At 47.1% G+C, this 20048-nt stretch overlaps 1 protein-coding gene across 6 annotated transcripts in view; it reads left to right on the top strand.

The window, feature by feature from the left end:
- The window catches only part of TNRC6C (trinucleotide repeat containing adaptor 6C), an 83230-nt gene that overhangs the window by 49727 nt on the left and 13455 nt on the right, over positions 1-20048 (top strand). For 5 of the 6 annotated variants that reach the window (XM_032617747.1, XM_032617746.1, XM_032617744.1 and 2 more), the window contains exons 7-17: positions 2646-2726; positions 4029-4086; positions 6196-6338; positions 7946-8095; positions 9405-9551; positions 11467-11586; positions 13708-13791; positions 13973-14204; positions 17446-17613; positions 18955-19146; positions 19638-19781. In XM_032617747.1, coding sequence (XP_032473638.1) covers positions 2646-2726; positions 4029-4086; positions 6196-6338; positions 7946-8095; positions 9405-9551; positions 11467-11586; positions 13708-13791; positions 13973-14204; positions 17446-17613; positions 18955-19146; positions 19638-19781 — 1519 coding nt within the window. The remainder of the gene's footprint in view (positions 1-2645; positions 2727-4028; positions 4087-6195; positions 6339-7945; positions 8096-9404; positions 9552-11466; positions 11587-13707; positions 13792-13972; positions 14205-17445; positions 17614-18954; positions 19147-19637; positions 19782-20048) is intronic. The other variant, XM_032617745.1, reaches the window with a different exon arrangement.

Here is a 20048-nt window from a genome sequence, read left to right as displayed (position 1 = left end):
TATGACAGTGCCACTCTTCTCACTAAAAATTTTTGTTTTAAAAAATATAATTATTTTCCATTAAAAAATATTGTTATATTAACATATAATGGCTTTGTTATGGTTATCTTTAAACAAATTAATACAGTTTTTTTAATTTCTCAGTTTTAATTTCTAATACAGTAAATATCAATAAATACAACCCATATAAACAAAACTTCTTTAGGATCCTTGGGTTATTTTAGTTTTTGTTTTTGCGGTACGTGGGCCTCTCACTGTTGTGGCCTCTCCTGTTGCGGAGCACAGGCTCCGGATGCGCAGGCTCAGCAGCCATGGCTCACGGGCCCAGCTGCTTCGCGGCATGTGGGATCTTCCCGGACCGGGGCACGAACCCGTGTCCCCTGCCTCGGCAGGCGGACTCTCAACCACTGAGCCACCAGGGAAGCCCAGGATCCTCGGTTTTTAAGAGAGGTAATGGGGTCCTGGGAGCAGGAAGTGTGAGCACTCCCCAGGGAATCAGTTCTCTGCACCCAGATGCACAGCCTCCAGAAGAAATCAAGGGAGGTCCACAGCACAGATGCGCACCAAGACAGCTTCCAGGTAGATCACGAATTCAAACATGAAAGAGAAAAATGTAAGAGAATTTTAAAAACTATCTTGGCGAGGAAGAGGCCTTTCTAACTATGACCAAAATCTAAAAGCCATGGAATGAAAGGCTTATAACTTCAGTAAACATAAAAACTATACCTGATAGAAAATTTCATCATCAAAGTCAAAAGGGAAAAAAATATTTGTAAGTCATAGAGAAGACTGACCTTCCTGATAAATAGAGAAAGATCCTAGAAACTGTTTTTTTTTTTTTTAAACCCACCGGTAATCCAGTAGACAAAAGCGAAGAATGTAAGCAGGTGATCCATGGAAAAGGAACACAAGTCACTGTTAAACGTGTGAAAGGATATTGAACCTGACTTGCAGAAAGAGAATTCAATTTAAAACAACATGAAGAAATGCCATTTTTCATCTCTCAGCCCAGCAGAAATCCAAAACACGCTGTCTTCACAAAGCTGTAGGAAAACCAGCACTCTCATACATTGCTGGTGGAAGCGTAAACTAGTGTAACCCAAATGGAGGGCAGTGTGGCGTCATCTGTCAAAATTACCGATGCGTCAGCACTTTGACACAGACCTTCTACTTGTCAAGGGACAGCAAAAAAATAGTAACTTAAGTGCACATCGATGGGGTAACTAGTTAAATTATGCTACATCCGTATTATGAAAAACTAAAGTTTTTTTTAAAGAAACTAAACATTGATATGAAAAGATCAGTGAAATATATTGCTAAGTGAAAGGCAAGATACAGAGAATCTGTATAGCACAACCCCGCTTTTGGGGGGCAAGGGGAAGAGAAGAGAAAATGGGTGTGTGAGTGTGAGGCACACACGTACTTGTAATGGCCTCTGTTGAATTTAAAATTCTCTGGAAGGATGAGTAAGGAGAGAAGAACTCAGCGGACGGGTCATGGGGCGGGAAGAAGATGCTTCCATTTGCCCCTTTTTTCTGCTTTTGAATCATGTGAATGTATTATCTGTTCAAAAATTTTTCAATTTGAAAACCATTCAATTAGCAGTAAGCAGAACCCAGAAACTAAAACCACGGCTTTTTGCTCATAAAGAGTAGAAATGATTGCAGACTTCAAATTAAATCTTTTCACAATCAGGCTGGCAAATAATCCTGTTAATGATGGGACCAGAAACACCAAATTGATAAGTTAAAATATTGTATATTCTTGGCAAACCTGGCTCTGGCCACAGAGTAATGATTAAAATCACCTCTAGAGAAGCCACTTGCTTGAGGAAAGTGAGCCTGTTAGTTTACAGTCACCCCACATGCTCCGTCCTGTGATCGTGGCAGGCTCAGTTTTGAAAGCACTGTGAAGAATACTTTGTGTATGGTAGTAACGCACTGTTAGATCCCCCTCGTTGCAGAAGAGCAGGAGATTCTTGAGGGGTCACATCTTGACGCTCAGCCCTTCCACGGTGCCCTGCTGCCCCCTCTCCGTCTCGTTGCCCTTTCCTTTCCACTGGACTCCCACCTTTTGTCTTCATCCTCTCCCTCACCGCCATTTCCCCACTTATTTTTTTTTCTCCACCCTACAGGCCATAAACGATGAATACTTAACAAAATTAATAGGTTTTTTTGATCCCTTTCATCTTGTCTTTTCTGTTGGAATGAACACCCTGTATTTTGTCATCTTTTAGAATAAAGCTTATAAAAGGGCAAAAGCCATAAAAGCCATGTAATTTTTAGTAAACTTTATGTGGTTATTATAGGGTCGTGTTCGGGGGAGCACTTCTTATGATTATTTGATAATGGAAGCGGTACATATTTGTGATGAACTAAGTTCATTCTCTGGAGAAAAGAAATAATTTTCTTGCTTTTTTAAGTCCATAAATCGCACACATATGCCAACCTCAGAAGCGCCCTGAAGCATTTCATAGCACGAGCCGCCGGATGCTGTCAGGGCGATGTGGAGCACAGCATTGCTCAGCGGTAACAGAGAGACACTGTGACATGTAAATCAACATGAATTTTAGGCATCTCCCATTTCTGGAAGAAATGCATCAAAGCGTGGCTCATGGACTTTCTCCTTCCCACACTTGGTTCTAGGGCATGAAAACATCTGGCAAGCAGGACGAGGCCTGGATCATGACCCGGCTGATCAAACAACTCACAGACATGGGCTTCCCGGTGACTGGCGTCTTACTTTACTCCTCCCGCCATGTGTCCTGCCCTGCATGGCCCTGTTGTGTCCTGCCCACCTTTGTCATGTGTAACACGGAAGGAAGACTTGGGGGATTGAGATTGTTGGCAAAACCTAACTCGTAAATTCCCCTTTCACCTGGGCGCTTCTGCTTAGGGATCATTGCTTTGAACTACAGCAAAGATCCACATCATTTCTATCAAGAAAGGTGTGAGAACCTTTTCTTAGAATAAAAAATGATGTGTGATTTTTAATTTTCATTGGTTTATACAGCTTTATATTTTCTTTTCATTTATAATTAAAAGTGAGTTTTCACTCGTTTATGCAGTACGTTGACCAAGATCTCAAGAGAAAACTGGTATAAAGTACTAAACCCTCGTGTCCAGATAAAGAATCCTAACCAGACCTATTTGCTTCCTGAGTTTCATATCGTGTGTAGGGAGAGTTGGAAATCTTAGGGTCTTCTTCTGAAAATGCCTCCCGGTCTCTTCAGTCCCTAAGAGCCAGTGGCAGGAGTTCAGACCATGAGCGGTGCCTCCTGTATCTGCCACGTAGCCCCTTCAGTATCTGCCACATAGCCCCTTCAAATGTCTTCTTTCCAAATCTTTATTCAAATGAGTGTTTGCCTTTTGATTGCTGCAGATGTCCCTAAAGGATGGGTCTAGAGTGGCCCCAGACTGGAGCAGGGGACCACGTACTTCACGTGGGGTGCAGGCCCCTGACCCTGTGCGGGCGCGGCCGGGGGCCCAGCCTCCCCACGGGTGAGGTGATAGGCCCACACTGGCCCTGCAGTGCTTCAACACCATGCCCAGCCTGGTTTTGGCCTCCACCGAGACTAGTCTGTTTCAATCAGAGAGATAATTATCAAAATGAACCTACGTGTTTTGTGTTATGTTGTCTTTACATTTTTTGGTGAAAGGTAGTTTACAGCAGAGCCTAGAATCTGACTCTTACCGTGACTTCCTGCAGCTGCCCTGGGAGAGGTTTCACCCTGCTAAACCACAGAGTCAGAAATAAGACCCTCCTGGCACTGGACATTTGGGGTTTAAAATGTTAAATACAAGTTCTTCCCTCTAAAAATCAATTCAGTACATTTTCTTATTACAAGTATTTTTTATTTAGAAGACATTTCTCTCTAACCACACGGAAGAAAAGTATTTCTAGTTCCAAAATCTAACAATATTAGGTTAATATCAATCATTTCCCTGAGTTAATAGTGATAGAGCTCTTTACAAGCTTTTCCTTTTGTTAACACGCAGTCCTAGTGAAAACTCTGTTTCCCTCCACAGAGAGAGCCAGCTGAAGAGGCCTTGAAGAGTAATAATATGAATCTTGACCAGGCCATGAGTAAGTAAGATGACATACCTAAAGTACACTTTTTTTTAAAGGTACCAATTTGTGAGTTTTGATGTTCAGAGTCGTGGGTTAATGGTTGAATACGCGCTGGGGAGACAAGACCACCCGCAGGATGTGCACCTGCCACGGGGCCGGTCCCTCAGGGCTGGTGGGCACTGGGAACAAATGGCCAAACACCACATTGAACGACGTTTGCTTTTTCTGTTTTGGGGTTTTTGTTTTTTTTTTTTGCAACAAATGGATGAATTTTTTCTATCTCCATCTATTTTGAGTGGGGAGATAGTGACCCTCTTGGAGAAAGGCACTGGGACCACGTGCCCACCTCATTGGGTGCTGAGTGAGCTGTTCTCGTGCCGCGCCCGGCAGGGCTTGCTCAGGGCCCCACGGGAGCATCGCCTGCTGGCTGAGAGACGAGAGTTACTGTCAAGGAACAAGCAACCCTAGTTCTGGAATTGCTTTAAAAATAATATCAATTATGTTAAATGTTTACATGTAAAATACAGCTGATTCCCATCATTCGTGGTACTTACGTCCTATAAAGTCCCTGCAGACACTGAATCAGGAAGTACTAAACCCTTGCTCCTCGGGAACATACAGGGTTGAGATCGTCTAAGCCTCTGGCCACAGCATTTTTGTCAACCGGTCAACACGTAACCTTGTTTTATGTGTGTTTCTGTTTAAAGACACCATATTTAATATGTATTTCTCACAAATAATTATGTGCCATATTTCTTTATAATAAAGTATTAGCTATGAAGGGTTGAACATCCTCCTGACCCTGGATAATGTGACCATAGATTTTGTTCCCTTTTTGACTCACACCAATGCCGTGAGCTTTGCTTTTTTTAAATAAGTTATCATCTTGTGAATCCACAAATTTAGCCGCTTTCCATCTTTTCTGAAGCTTCATCTCACACTGTAGACATTACTTGAGCTCCCCCCACACAGCCTTATACACGGTGGTGACATTCTGTCCCTGTTCCGGCTGCACTGCCCTGTTCATCAGCTGAACTCAGCCGCCTGGGCAGTGCTGCTGCAGGAGCTGCTGAACAAAGCAGGCACCATGCAGCCTTCTTGCGCTTAGGACGCTAGACAGCACATTGGCTTGGGGACCATGGGGACCACTGTGATGACCAACAAAAAGCACAGAGATAGCCCTAAGTACACCACAAAAGGACACCGGTCGCTTTGTGAGAGCCTGATCTGGGAATGTGTGTCGGGGGCTCAAATTCTTCACTGCCCCACGTGTCCACAAATGACCAAAAAGCGCCATAATGTTGATTTGGGGGCTACAAGTATATTTTGGCAAGTAGGTGAATTCACAAGCTCGGAATTCACAAATAATGAGGATCAACTTTTTTTTTTCTGGTGCGCGGGCCTCTCACTGTTGTGGCCTCTCCCGTTGCCAAGCACAGGCTCCGGACGCGCAGGCCCAGCGGCCATGGCTCACGGGCCCAGCCGCTCCGCAGCACGTGGGATCTTCCCGGACCGGGGCACGAACCCGCGTTCCCTGCATCGGCAGGCGGACTCTCAACCACTGCGCCACCAGGGAAGCCCGAGGATCAACTTTATAATCACATGCAAATGCCAAATGGGTGGTATAAGCTGCCAGGACAGAGGGAATCGGTGTGAGCTGGAGGGAGTTAGTCCCGCCTCCTTAGAGCCGCGAGGCGGCGCAGAGTCAGAGGGAGTGGAAAAAACACCAGTCTCTGAATCGGAAGAGCACAAGGACAGACTCTGTCTGGTTTGCATTGTACTGTATCCCCGACATTCGGACAGGTCCTTACAGCCAGTAGGGACTCAGCAGGTGGAAATCGATGGCCATGAGGCGGGGCAGCCAGGGAAGGGCCCTCTTTGGAAAAAGAGGCGACAAGTCCCAGGGGAGAGGAAGGGCCTAGCCCCACAGTGGCAGAGGTGGCCGGCGTGGCTGCGAGGGACGAGGAGCAGGGGCCAGAGCTAACCCGAGGCCCCTGTTTTCTGGGGGTGAGCGTCTCAACTCCTTCCCTGAGGGGGTAGGCTGGTGCCCGTCCGTGCTCAGAACTCACAGCCGACCCCCGAGGCATCTCGTTTCAAGCGCTGTTTCTGTCTGCTTTGCCCCAGGCGCTCTGCTGGAAAAGAAGGTGGATGTGGACAAGCGTGGACTGGGAGTGACCGACTACAATGGGATGGTCACCAAGCCCCTTGGCTGCCGCCCACCGATCTCCAAAGAGTCTTCCGCGGACCGCCCCACCTTCCTGGACAAGGTATGAGTTTAGGTGGCTTTTTGTTTGTTTTTAACAAGAGGTGTTTTTCGTTTTCACTGTGTTGGATTAAAAAGTTATTGGGCTATAATATTTAAGTGACTTTTACCCATTTTTCCAATATATATGAATGTTTAACTCAAAAGAGGTTGTGTTATAGTTCATATGATGGGACTAGGAATAAAAATACTGAAATTGAAAACTGATTTTCATGTTAGCGGGTGAGCTTGGCTGCTTCAATTTGTCCAATAGACGAGGGTCCATCAAATTTCTGTTTTACGGTCTTACTTTATATGCACAGTTCTTCCCACTGGAAATGATGTATTACATGTCTAATCTCAGGAAAAAGGGTCTAGAAGTGGTTAGGCATGGGCACCCATGTCTCATGGCCCTTGCTTGGATGGTCTACTTCAGAGAACATGCAGGGGTCTGTGGGAAAATCCCCTTAGATGTTTCAGCAAGTGTAGTCGCCGGTTCATTCCCCTTAGTATCGTCATGCTCCCTCTCCAGATTGGTGTGACCTCAGAGGGGGGAAACAGCATCCCGTTAAACTCAATCAAAATGTTCATCCTTGAAAAAAAAATGGAAGCAAGAAAGGACAAGTTTAAAGCAAACAAACAGACTAAAAGCAAGCTCATAGAAGAGCTGAGAGTTCGTCTGTTCTCCGATTAGCAGCGTCCTCTGCCAGCACTCCACACAGTGGAGTCCTCGCCTTGCCCGGCGCCACTGTGCCCAGAGGAATCGGAATTTCAGACAACGATGAATCATTTTTGGACCATGTTTATTCTCAGATATTATTAGTAGTTTATCTGAAATTCCAGTTTAACTCCACACCCTGTATTTTTATTTGCTAACTGTGGGACCCTGACTTATTTCCGTATCTTTAAAATGTGAAATAATACTGCAGGTTTGGGGACTTCCCTAGTGGTCCAGTGGTTAAAACTCTGCACTTCCACTGCAGGGGGCACAAGTTTGCTCCCTGGTCAGGGAACTAAGATCCTGTATGCCACATGGCATGGCAATCAATCAGTCTATCAATAAATAACTGCAGGTTTGTTGTGAAGTTAGATGAGATAAATTTACAAAGGACCTGGCACCCAATAAATGTAAAAAAATAATAATAACAAGATTTTTGTCTGTTTTATAATTTACCTTATTATTAGGTTAAACCATATGAAATCGCTGTTTGTAGGTCAAAAACATTTGAATGTCAGCAGATTTCAACCTAATGTATACCTAGAGCCTTGCTAATAACTTCTCAAAAGGAGCCTGTTTATTTGAAAATGGTTGTAAAGTGTTTTCCAAGTAAGACTTTTTACAGTGTTTGTCTCTCTTCTGATTCCTACCCATAGGCAGGGTCAGTAGTGATGAGAATATTATAAGCTGATATGTGTTTGTAAAATAATTGTTAAAATGAAAACAGCATCTTAATCCTGTTTCTCTTTTTTCTTTTTCCTCTCTTCCTTTTGACCATTTCTCCATTTTCCTGTCCACACATTTTTGATCTTTTAATTCTTTGTTCATCCGCATCCCTTACTGTGTCCCGGGAAACTTGTGCTTTGTGTGCGGACGGGCACTGCGCACAGCTCACGCTTTCTTTCCCCAATCAGGATGGCGGCCTCGTGGAAGAGCCCACGACTTCACCATTTTTGCCTTCACCAAGCCTGAAGCTCCCCCTTTCCAACAGTGCACTCCCTAATCAGGCCCTGGGCGGGATTGCCTCAGGGCTGGGCATGCAAAACTTGAATTCTTCTAGACAGGTAAGGCTGTTGGTAGAGGGCCACCGTGGTCTCTCTCACTTGCCTTTAAGAAAGTGTGTTTGACACACAAACCTTATTTTTAATTAATGCCTGCATTTGAAAATATAACTGAATATGTAAAGGAAGCTGAAATATTATAAGGATTTCCTTCCAAGTGATGTACTGCTGTCAAGAATTGAATCCAGTTCTTGAAATTTAACCATGTTATAGGAAATGCTTCAAAATTATATTTATTTTTACATGTAACCAAAACACCCTTGGTACTAAAGTACTGCTAGTGAAATGACATGGACCGCAGAGCCGTCTTCACCTGCCCGATGCGTTCACAGGTCCAGGCAGTGCCGTCCTGTCTCTCCTGACAGTCGAAACCTTAAATGCATTGATCTGCAGGAAAACACCATACTCTCCCCTTTTTCCCAGAACAGAGGTGACATCTCTTGCAGGTTCTCAGTGGTTTTCAGAGAGTGATGTTGGCACTGTTCCCTGCCTTTGACACTCTTGGGGGAGGTGAAAGTCACCCTCAGACGTCCCTGAACGGAGGGACCTGGGGTTTTGATCGACAGCCGCTTCGTGTCACTTCTCTCCCCTGGAATGAAATGATATGGAAGCGCGTCACGCTCTTCCCGTCCACAGAACTGCTCTTCTTGATTTTCTCCCGGGGGAGGCTCACATCACACAGCTCTGAGCCTTCTCTTCCAGCGATGCTGTGAGATTTGGGGTGGCCGGCGGCAGTTCTCAGTGGCGCCCCATCCGCGTGATCCTGGCCATCTCTTGTTGCCCACCGGGCTGCGGTGCCAGTTTCAGCTCTTCTGCGGTCGGGAAGTCAGCAGCCTGGCCGGCGGGCCCCGGGGATCAGATACCCAGTCAGGAAAGTAGAAAGAAGCACTCAAATATATAGTTCTTATATTTAACACAAAGTCAACTGCCTGGACTTGTTCACGTATTCAATTTCAGGTTTGTTGAAATCATAATTATATTTCCTTTTGGAAAATGTCCTGTTCTCCCAGGTGAGTGGTCCCCACACAGATGCCCTTTACCCCAGCACAGACGGTGCCCACACAGCCTTGCCTGCTGCTCCTGGAAGACGGCAGCCTTGTCGGGGGCACTTAAAACAGGCTCTGTGGGCGGCTTCTGTGATCTAAAGACAGAGGCAGGCTTTGCGGGCAGATCTCCTGTCATCTGTACCCAGTTCAGACAGCACTTCTCAAACATCCCCTCTGGTACACGTTGAGAGCGGCAGGAAGCAGGTGCAGCCTTGCCCCCCGCTTGCTCCCGGGAGACTGTGTAACGCGCCCTCCGCCTCCTGCAGACACCGAGTGGCAACCTGGGCATGTTTGGCAGCAGCGGAGCAGCCCCAGCGAGGACCATGCAGCAGCCGCCACAGCCGCCCGTGCAGCCCCTGAGCTCCTCCCAGCCCAGTCTCCGTGCTCAAGTGCCTCAGTTTCTATCCCCTCAGGTCAGACCCGCGTCCGCGCTACACTGAGAGCCGGTCAGCCCGCCCTGTTAACCTGTCCGTCCCACCCTCCTGCCCTGGGAGGCGTTTCCGGAGCTGCTCCCCCAGGGCCCCCGCCCCACAGGCCAGGGCTGGGACTTCTGTCCTGGTCTTGAGAAGATTACTCGGATGAGCTCATTGAATTCTTCTAGATTGGTGGGAGAGGAAAGCGGCAAGTGAAATTGCTTGGGACATAAAAGAAAATTCTAAGAAGCAGTGAAGGACTGAGTAATGCTTTAGTGACAAACTAAATGTGACAATATATAATAGTGTCCATATCACAGACTTTTGAGTTAAGTTTATTCTTTAGTATTAGATCGTTTTAAAACAAAAGAGCAAATAGAATCAAGGAAAAGGATATTGTTTTGCATAGCTCTAAAGCATAATGTCAGCTTCTTCTCATATTAATATTGTTTACTCTTAGAACATTTCCATAATTTTTGACTTTGGACTGAGTTTTTAATTACAGTGTTACAGTCCTTACCGCTTAAAAGAATATTCAGTAATAGATTAAAATGGTAAATCATAGAATTCGCTGGACGTAATTATTCCTCCACAGTTGTTTGACCAGAGATCCGTGCACTGAGTTGAGATGGCTGAAATCTGGGTAAAATAATAGTGAAATGCATTAAACAGGGTACACTGGAAGCTGCTACTCAGAGACACCCTGAAATACAGATGCTCGGGTGAGACAGACAAGTAATTCGCCCCCAAGCAACGGAGCAGAAAGTAGCAGCTCTGCCTCGGCCGTTGCCCAATGACAGGAGGGAAAGCGAGAGACAAACCACTTCCACTCATGTCCCACTGCCCAAGCCTAGTGACGTGGCCACCCCAGCTAAGGCACAGGAGCAGAGACAGGTCCTGGAGACAGAGAGCAGCCTTCCGCACACAGCAAGCCAGCGTGTCCCGAACGTCACTCATCTGTGTGCCTCCCACGACTGTTACGTAATGTGTTTTCTTTAAGTTGACTTGCCTTCTTAATTTAGATAAATTTATTCTTAAAACTGAACATGTCCGTCGTAAAGAGAAAAAGCAACATTTTTCTAATACACGTTAGACGACTGTAAAAGATACTCTTCTGTGCTCTACCTAAAACCATCTTGCGTAACTGCTGTGATAAGCGTACAGCGCACGCCGTGGAAAACGCTGAGCTGGCCAGTGCCAAACCCCTGAAGGGTTCAGAGCAGTGAATGCCAGTTGGGCAGGGAGGCAGGCTGACCATTGCGGTCAGGGCGGGCTGGCCGGCCACACCAGGGCACGTGCCACATGGGAGGCTGGGCAGCCGGGCCCCCCGAGAGGAATGGCTGGTCCCACGAGCAGGGGGAGACCACTTCCCGAACGTGTCAACTTGAGAAGGGGTCCCTGCCTGCCCTGGAACAAGGCCCCCCGGTCAGATGGCTGCGGTGCCATCTGCTGAGCTCCTGCGGGGACTAGTCCAAGGCACCTGTGTGAGACGCAGACACTGGCCTCCTTTGAGGAGGCTCGAACTTCCTCTCAGAGACCACGCCTTCGCTGTCTCCCACCCTTAAACGATGCCCACTTAGCTTCATTTCGACAGAACGTGAAACCAGTTACCGATGGGAGTAACCCAGAGCCCTAGAAGGTTAATTCGTAACTAAAATATTTGGAGGAAGAAATCTCTTTCTTGCCATCTGCCTTTACCTCCCTCCCTCCCTTCCTTCCTTTCTTCCTCTCATATTATCCACAAAAGCATGTAAACTACTAATGTTAAAATGTCTGTAAATTTTTTAATGGCTTTTGAAGTTCACTGAGACAAATATAACTGTTATTTACTCAGTTTTGAATCTCAAAAAGCTGCACAGACAAGTAGATGTTTGAATAGAGAATCCATGTCTAATGGTGCATTTTTTGTTAACAGGTTCAAGCACAGCTTTTGCAGTTTGCAGCAAAAAACATTGGTCTCAACCCTGCACTATTAACCTCGCCAATTAATCCTCAGCATATGACGATGTTGAACCAGCTCTATCAGCTGCAGCTGGTGAGTGGGTAGATCTGCTCGGGTTCTAGGACAGAGGAAGAGCCTTCTCCCCGTGAGCTCGGGGATGTGCCAGCAACCTGCACGCCGACTGAAGAAAAGCAGTCGCTGTAACGCTTTTCTTCACATCAGGGAATGTCATTGAGACTTTCATGAAGTTTGTAAACTATTAAAAGAATTAGGAAGTTCTTCACTTAAGGGTGTGTCCACTAAGCTTTGTGGATTCTTTGGCCCTTTCGTGATCAGTGTTCCAGATCTGACAGTTAGGGTGTCTGTTAGCTCTCAGCCAGCCTTTCTCATCTGAACCACAGAACCCAACAAATCATTTCATGATTGTTCTCTAAATTCTTCCAAGGATGGTCTACACAGATACCATTCTAGAAGCAAAAGACAGAAGTTACTTCGTTACACACAGGAGATGAGATGCCTTAGAGATTAGGACTTGATTTTCTCAGAATCCCTCTTGAGGAAGGCTGATGTAGCCTAATAATTCTTGCAAGTGTTATAGTTTAACATACGTTGAATTTTTAATTTTCAGCAGTCTTACTGCTTTTACCATGAAATGCCATGGCATTGCATCCCTAGGTGCATCCTGAACTTATATCCCCTGAAGGCCTGGTATATTATTTCCTTCTTTAATACGTTGACACCTGATTTATTTAGAAGTCTTGCCCAACAGCTTCATCTCCTAGAAAATGACCAGGAGTCGTGAAGGGAGAAAAGCCTCCAATAGACAAAACCATGCTGTCAGCCTTTCCTTACGGGGGAGCCCTGGGCTCTCAGTCCTGACCCTTCAGCGTTTGTTAGACACACGTCTGACCGTCTGGGTGTCTGGTTCCAGGTAGTGGCCAGGTGGGGTGGGGGTGACCTAGGACAAGCCGCAGTGCAGTGAAGTACCCAGGGCCCTGGGCACGGGATCCGGGCCGGGACTGGACCTCACTCGGAAAAGGGAGCCAAGCTGCCTCACAGTCATGCTGTAAGGCCCCTGGGCGGTGTGCTACCGCCAGCGCCAGGAAGGGACCACCGACCTCAGCGGGGAGCAGCTGAGAAGCATGCTATTTAGAGCTGTCGCTGCAGAGGAAAACAGCCTTCCACTCCTTGATAACACAGAGGACGGCTAGATTCTGACGTGAGACAGAACTCGTTATCAGTCGTACTGATGTTCTGGAATCCTTTATTTACACATAATTTTTATTGACCTCTGTAGTGTAAAAGATACCAAGAAAATGTTGGATTATGTTTAATCTGCTCTGTTTTAAAAACAATGTACACTGTTTTAACATTTTTTTCTGGAAAACTTGGTAAAGTGATATTTCAGTACATCCTAAGGTTAAGTTTTAGAGCCTATAAGGATTCACTTAAGTATTTTATTCCTCTCTAATTTACAGATTAATGAGGCATTTCTAGTAGTATAATCTCTGCTTCTACTTGGATTCTATTTCAATAAATCTTCTTGCCCAAAATGTCCCAAAAAATCCATGTTGTAAAGAAAAAATTGACAGTATTCAGCCAACTTTCGAAACAAATGATCCGGCCTTCTGCCTCGTTGTGGGAAGAATCTGACGATCATTCTCGCTGGCTTCGTGGACGGGGTCTGTGTGGCAGAAGTGGCCACGTCTGGACCTCAGGCTCCCTGTGGACCAAGGCCACACGTGGCTCCTGGTAGCTACAAGCCCTTTAACGTGTATTGTTCTGTGGCCGCCGATCACTGCTGTCCTGCCACATGGTCTGAGCCATTCTTGGACAACTTGCATCTTTATAAGGGGAAAAAAAAATTTATTTTCCCCTCATTTCTTTTTTATTTTTTAGTTTGTATGAATCGGGCAGAAGAATTTTGATCTCTCCATTAACTGAAAAATATTTGCTGACAGACCTCATTACCAGCACTAAACAGGGGTACTGACTGAGTTACTTTGTAAAGTCTGTGCACTAGGAAGGTTTTGGGAAGACATGTCTCCTTTTGAAATAGCTTCATACCTCACGCTATGCTTAAACCACAGGATGGTAAGGGGACCGAGAATCTGTGCCTTTTTTGTTTTTTTACACTAATGTACAGAAGTGGAACCCTTTGTTGGGGCTTTCTTACAATCTACTGGACGCTTCTCTTTGTGTCTGTGTCCACAGGCGTACCAACGTTTACAGATCCAGCAGCAGATGCTACAGGCCCAGCGGAACGTTTCCGGACCCATGAGACAACAGGAGCAGCAAGTAGGCGCCCCCCGGGTGGCTCAGCCGGGTCGCTAGCTGTCACCTCCCCTGGCCTGTCACTTGTCACTGGCTCCTCTCTCGCTCAGCCTCCCGTTTCGAAGGCCTCGGCGTCACCTGGGCTGGGGAGGAGGGCGGCCCGGGCGGCCCTCCCGACCCGCTGACCGCACGTCCCCGCCCGCAGGTTGCGCGCACAATCACTAACCTGCAGCAGCAGATCCAGCAGCACCAGCGCCAGCTGGCCCAGGCCCTGCTCGTGAAGCCGCCGCCGCCCCCGCCGCCCCTGTCTCTGCACCCCTCTGCAGGCAAATCGGCCCTGGACAGCTTCCCCCCCCACCCCCAGGCCCCCGGCCTCCCCGACCTGCAGACCAAAGAGCAGCAGTCTTCACCCAGCACCTTCGCTCCCTACCCTCTCGGTGAGTCCAGGTCGACGCCGACCACGTGCGCCTGGCGGGGCTGAATCAGCCGGGCAGAAATGCAGTTCCAGGCAAAACCGGAGCGAGGCTTTCTCAGGTCTCCTTCGTAAGGGAGGGACCCCAGCTGTCTTTGCAGAGCAAGAATTTTGCTGCGCCCATAAGTGCTTTCAGTATAAAATCTTTGAAAGTAGTACCAGAATGATCTCCTCTCCACTGTTGAATCGGCACTTTGTTCCATCCCTGGCTCTCTCCAGCCTGAACTGCTGGGAACAGGAAGGGTATGCAGCTTTCCGTGAACCAGGCACGTCTTAAAAAGCCATGGTTGCCCGCACAAGTCCTGTAGTGCAGAGCACGACTGTGTACTCATCCAGATCAACACGCACACCCTCACCCCCAACCGGTAGGGCACCCGCCCAGCCCTTGAAACCCGCAGGCCAGTGGCAGATGTGGTGCCGCCCTCGAGGTCACACAGGCCAGCCAGGAGGGACACAGGTTACGACGTTGAAGACCGTCAGAAGGGCTGTGTCAGGAAAGTGATCGTACGGGGAATACTGTTGACCCATGAACAACACGGGCTGAAACAGCGTGGTCCACTTACACATGGGTTTTTTCCCATAAATCACGGTGCTACGTGACCTGCGGTTGGTTGAGTTTGCAGGTACAGAGGACCGGCTGTAAAGTTACACCCGGATTTGTGACCCCTGCGTTGTTCGAGGGTCAGCTGTAATTTGCTCTAAGAATCCAGAAGTGGGTGAAAGCGCCTCAGGCTTGTCAGGTTGGCTGTTAGAGTCTGAAGCTACAGGGCAAAGGGAATTTGTTACCTGAGAAATACATATCCAAAGGGTCAAAGGCCAGGTGAGTGACAGCGAATCTCGGCTAATGAGGTCCCTTTCTGTGGAATACTACCAACATCTCTGAGAAGAGAGCTATGTTCTGATCACATGAGCGCTCTCTCCTTGACATGTAACCAGTGTGGTGTGTCTTTAATACAAAACTGACAAATGCTAAACTGCGGTTCTTCTGTCCCTTCGTGATTGTCCCACCCGTTACTTTCCTCTGTGTTGAAGAAGCAGAATAGTCTAGTAGTTAGGACCTGCCTTAGGAATCAGGCCACCACACTGCCCCCACGACTAAGCTGCCTGGCAGCTCTTTGCCTCAATCTCCCCATCTGTAAAGTGGGAATACTTACCTCATAGGGTTCTTCTAAAGATTTGGTGAACTAACAGGCAAAGTACTTTGTAATAGCAAGCACTTGGTAGAATGTTGGCTACTTATGTAAATACTTCTTTTTTAATAATAGTTGTTTTAGAAGAAAATTCAGTTCCATCTATTGTCCTGAAATGTTTAGCTTCAGCTTCCTAGTATCCATCTGTCCTCTTAACCTATATTTAGAGAATGTAGTACACAAATCTTTACCCTTAAACGTTTTTTCTTACTACAAGTGAAAAAATTAGTGCCTTGAATCTTCAAAATTGATGAAAAATACTTCTGATAATATTTTATAATCACATTAAAGTTTAAAAATAAATGTGTTAAAAATAGATAGCTAATAAAGTTTAAGAAAGTTAGTTTGTAAAATTGCCTCTCTGGCTGGTTCTCACCCCTTTTCCTCAGCAGCTCTAAGTCCCGTCCGCCTTCCTTCCTGTGCAGCCTCTTCTCCGGATGCTGTCTTGACTCCCAAGCTTGTCGTCTTCCCAGGAAGACCAGGCGTATAAAAACGAAAACCAGCCTTCATAGGCAGTGCAATGTGGTTATTGCAGAGCTTAGGGAAGGGAGAGTGCATGGTCACCTTGCGCGGTGAAAGAAAAATCAGAGCAGGGTTTAAGCATGGACCTCAAACAAGTAGAGTTCAGTGGAGCAGAGCCAGCCTCGCATGGAAGAAGAGGCCGTCAGTGTCGGCGAGGGCCGGCCAGGCTGGCTGCCAGTGGAGGGAGGAACAGAAAGAAACGAGACGGGGAGGGTGGGGCCCGGCCATGGGACTTGGGGTGCTCTGGAGGCCAGTCTGAAGCCCGTCCTAACGGTTGTGCCCTCACCTGACTGGGTCTGTGTGGGTGGAGGTAGCCCCCGGTGGTGTCGGACTCCCATGGGCGTTTGGTTAGGTCTGCACAGTGTGTGTGTGTGTGTGTGTGTGTGTGTGTGTGTGTGTGTGTGTGTGTGTGATTGCCAACATTTAAAAATTGGAAATTTTCAACCAAAAGTGGCTTCTGGCTTCTCTTGAAAATGGCTGCCTTGGGCCTGTGTTCCATTCACTGGTTGCACGGGTAGCACCTGTAGCAGGGCGGGCGCTGTCCCCACCAGGCCCGCATCACCTTCATTTGTGTTGCCTACTTAGCCCATACGGGCATTTGAGTTTGAAGCTCTTGATTTAAAGTTAAGAACAAAAATGTTCAGTACCTTTGCTCCGTACCAGGACATGTGGTGTGGGAACCGCAGGTTAGAAATGGCCTGGATACACTGGGTCACACCTGCACTGGTCATTCTGTCCGGCCAAGCAGCCTGCCCAGCTCATGACGGGTGTCCCATCAGGGACTCTTTACTTCAGCCTTTTTGCTATCGTCCCCCTCATCTCTCTCCACTAACCCAGCACAGTGAGGGCACTTGTCACGTGCCCCAGTGCATGCCTGCTTTTAGCTGTAAGAAATAAACCCAGGATCAGCTCACATTCCAGCCAGGGCAGACGGCAGCACCCACACTTTGAAATAGTTCAAGTCCTTTAAGGGAGTTTGATGTTTAATTCATAAACTCCTTAAGAGCAGCCTTTTGTAAAGTGAGTTCACTAAAGGCAGATTTGGGGTCTCCCCACCAGCTTGTTCTGTCGGTGGGACCTTAGGGTACCGTTTACGTCTCTGAGAGACTGGTTTGGATCTGGTGAGTTTGCCCAAGGTGCCCTGAGATCAGAAAAGACTTTCCTAGTTGTTTGGACTTGTTCTGTTTTTCTGTGGGCTCTGACTGAGAAGCTTCAGGACCACGTTTGGCACCAAAGTGAGTAAAATGAAGAGAATCATTGGTCTTACTTAATCAAAGACTATTTGTTACCATCGTCCCCCTAATTTAGGAATAAAATTCCTACAGATGTGTGTTACTAAAAAGGCAAAAAGGGTTTTTTTTTCCTCCAGCATTAAAAGTTACATTTAAAATATTTGGCTGTGAATTAAGACTTAGTTTGATTCTCTAGGAGAGCTTTAGAAAGTAAACGTTTAGAGGAAGAGCAGACGTATCCTGATAGCGTTTTTGTTTTTAGCTGGACTGAACCCAAACGTGAATGTCAGCAGCATGGACATGACTGGTGGTTTATCAGTGAAGGACCCGTCGCAGTCCCAGTCCCGCCTCCCTCAGTGGACACATCCCAACCCAATGGATAACTTACCCGGTGCTGCTTCTCCACTCGACCAGAACCCCAGCAAGCATGGTACGTCCGAGCCAAGGTGCCTGGAGTCTGGTCACTTCTTTCCTACTCGCTGGTTATGCTTGTTTCATTACTCGTAGTGCATTTCCCTTCTAAGAATTCAGTGCTGAAAGCTGAATAGAAAATATTCCAAGAGACCAAACCAAACCACAACAAACAGGGAACTAGAGTAGTGGTAACCAGAGGGGAAGGGGTGGATGGAGAGCGAAATGGGGAAAGGGGGTCAACTGTGTGGAAACGGGTATAAACTAAGCTCTTGGTGGTGAGCACCCCGTGGTGTAGACAAAAGTCGAAATGCAGTGTCACACCCGTGACACTTACATGTCAGAAACCAGTGTTACCTCAGTAAGTTAAACATACATATTCCACTTCATTACAGAGTATGTCAGATCCCAAGTAGTCAGTGATCAAACCTCTCCAAGTCTCAACTTTCACACCTTAGCTACAAACGAAGAAGTAATTGAAAATGCCCCAGAGCAACGAAGAATACAGGTCACGGCCGCACACTCATGTATCTGTATCTTCAACCAAAACTTTGTCTAAAAGAAAATTTTTTCAATAAAATGATAAAACACAATAGAAAATCTAATGCCTAGAAAAGAGAAACAGCAGATGCTAACAACCAGGAAATTCCCTGGCGGTCCAGTGGTTAGGATTTGGCACTTTCACTGCTGGGGCCAGGGTTCAATCCCTGGTCGAGGAACTAAGATCCTGCAAACTGCGAGGCACGGCCAGGGCGGGGAAAAAAAAAAGCTAGTAACCATAGGAGGTGATCTCACTTGCATTAAATTTAGCTCTTAAATTCCTCATAGCATAAACAGCAAAGGAAATTTAATAGGGTGTATAATTCTCTCTCGATATAAGGCATTCTAAAAAGAAAATTTTTCCTAAAGGTTAATTCTACAAGAAAATCATCACGTGCTATTTGGGCACTTCCCTTGGCAGGAGAGAGCTCAGTCGCCCAGGGTGGGTGGGGTTAAGGCCTCCGAGTCCACATGCCTGTTTGTCCTTCCATAGTGAGGGCAGCAGACTGGGGAAGGGACACAGGCAGCAACAAGGACAGGAGCTGGCCACAGGGACTCACAGGCTGTCCCCAGAGGGCTTCACCGTGGTGTGGGTGTGCATTTATCAAGAATTCCAACTTGAACAACTGAAACAGTTCTTAAAGAGTTTGTCTTTCAAGGCCAAGTTTGGGCTAACGGAAATAGCCACTTCCCCCAGAAAGTGCTGGCCAAACCGAGTCTGAGAGTTCGTGCACCTGTGCAAAGGGCAAGGCCCGGCGCCCAGCACAGGGACTCGGGGTCCCCTGTTCACTCAGCTCTTTGTTCCCTGTCGTCCCCCCAGGTGCTATCCCTGGAGGTCTGAGCATTGGGCCTCCAGCTAAGTCCTCCATCGACGACTCCTATGGCCGGTACGATTTAATCCAGAGCAGTGAGTCAGCAGCCAGTCCTCCTGTAGCTGTTCCCCATAGCTGGTCACGTGCCAAATCTGACAGTGATAAAATCTCAAATGGCTCCAGCATCAACTGGCCCCCAGGTAAGAAAGAGTGTGCACACTTCCCTGTGGCAGCCGATCAGAACACTCCAAGCCTATGGGAACGATTAGGCCCAGTAGAAGCCAGGATCCAAGCTCAGAATCCTGGAAGCCTTAACCCCATAGCTTTGGCTTTTTCAATGGAAATCCATTCATCAGATAAATTGTGGGTGTGGTTGGCATCACAGGGTTTTCTGCAGCCCTCAGTTCAGTCGAAGGAGAGAGGGGAAGGAGAGTGGGGAAGGGGCCGCTGTGTCCCGTCCAGTCAGAGTATGTCTGGGCTTTATCCTCCCGTCTGGACACCATCTTAATGTTCAGCGTGGTAGCTATAATACCTAGTTTGTTCCGAAGGATTGGTGATTTACTAAAGAAAGTCTAAAGTGTGCCTCTTAACTTAATTAGCAGATTATAAACATTTCCGTAAGCTATCATGAAGCAACATGAAGGTGCTCTAATACTCATGTGTTGATTTTCATTTGTTTGGAATTTTCCAGAGTTCCATCCTGGAGTTCCCTGGAAAGGACTTCAGAATATAGATCCCGAGAATGACCCTGACGTCACTCCTGGAAGTGTCCCCACCGGGCCTACCATCAATACCACCATACAGGATGTCAACCGCTACCTCCTCAAGAGTGGAGGTGAGGGGGCGCCCCGCCTGTGTCCATGCAGTGGTCTCCGTGCAGGCGCTCCAGGGCAGCGGGAGGGTGTGGGTGGTGAGGCTGGGGCGTGCAAGGCACGTCCGACGGGGACCTTCTCTTGCCGGGTGATGCAACGTAGTGCTTACGGGGAAATGGAAATTGATTTGGGTTCAGTGTCTCTGCTGGATTTATTAACACATGGTTTTTTATAAACATTGTGTTATAACAATATTAACCATCAAGCTTTTTAAGAAGAAGGTTTCCACT

Source organism: Phocoena sinus, chromosome 20 (assembly GCF_008692025.1).
Source record: "Phocoena sinus isolate mPhoSin1 chromosome 20, mPhoSin1.pri, whole genome shotgun sequence".
In the NCBI taxonomy this organism is placed as follows: Eukaryota; Metazoa; Chordata; class Mammalia; order Artiodactyla; family Phocoenidae; genus Phocoena; species Phocoena sinus.
Note: the sequence above shows the minus strand (reverse complement) of the source record. Positions and strands in the feature narration are given on the sequence as shown.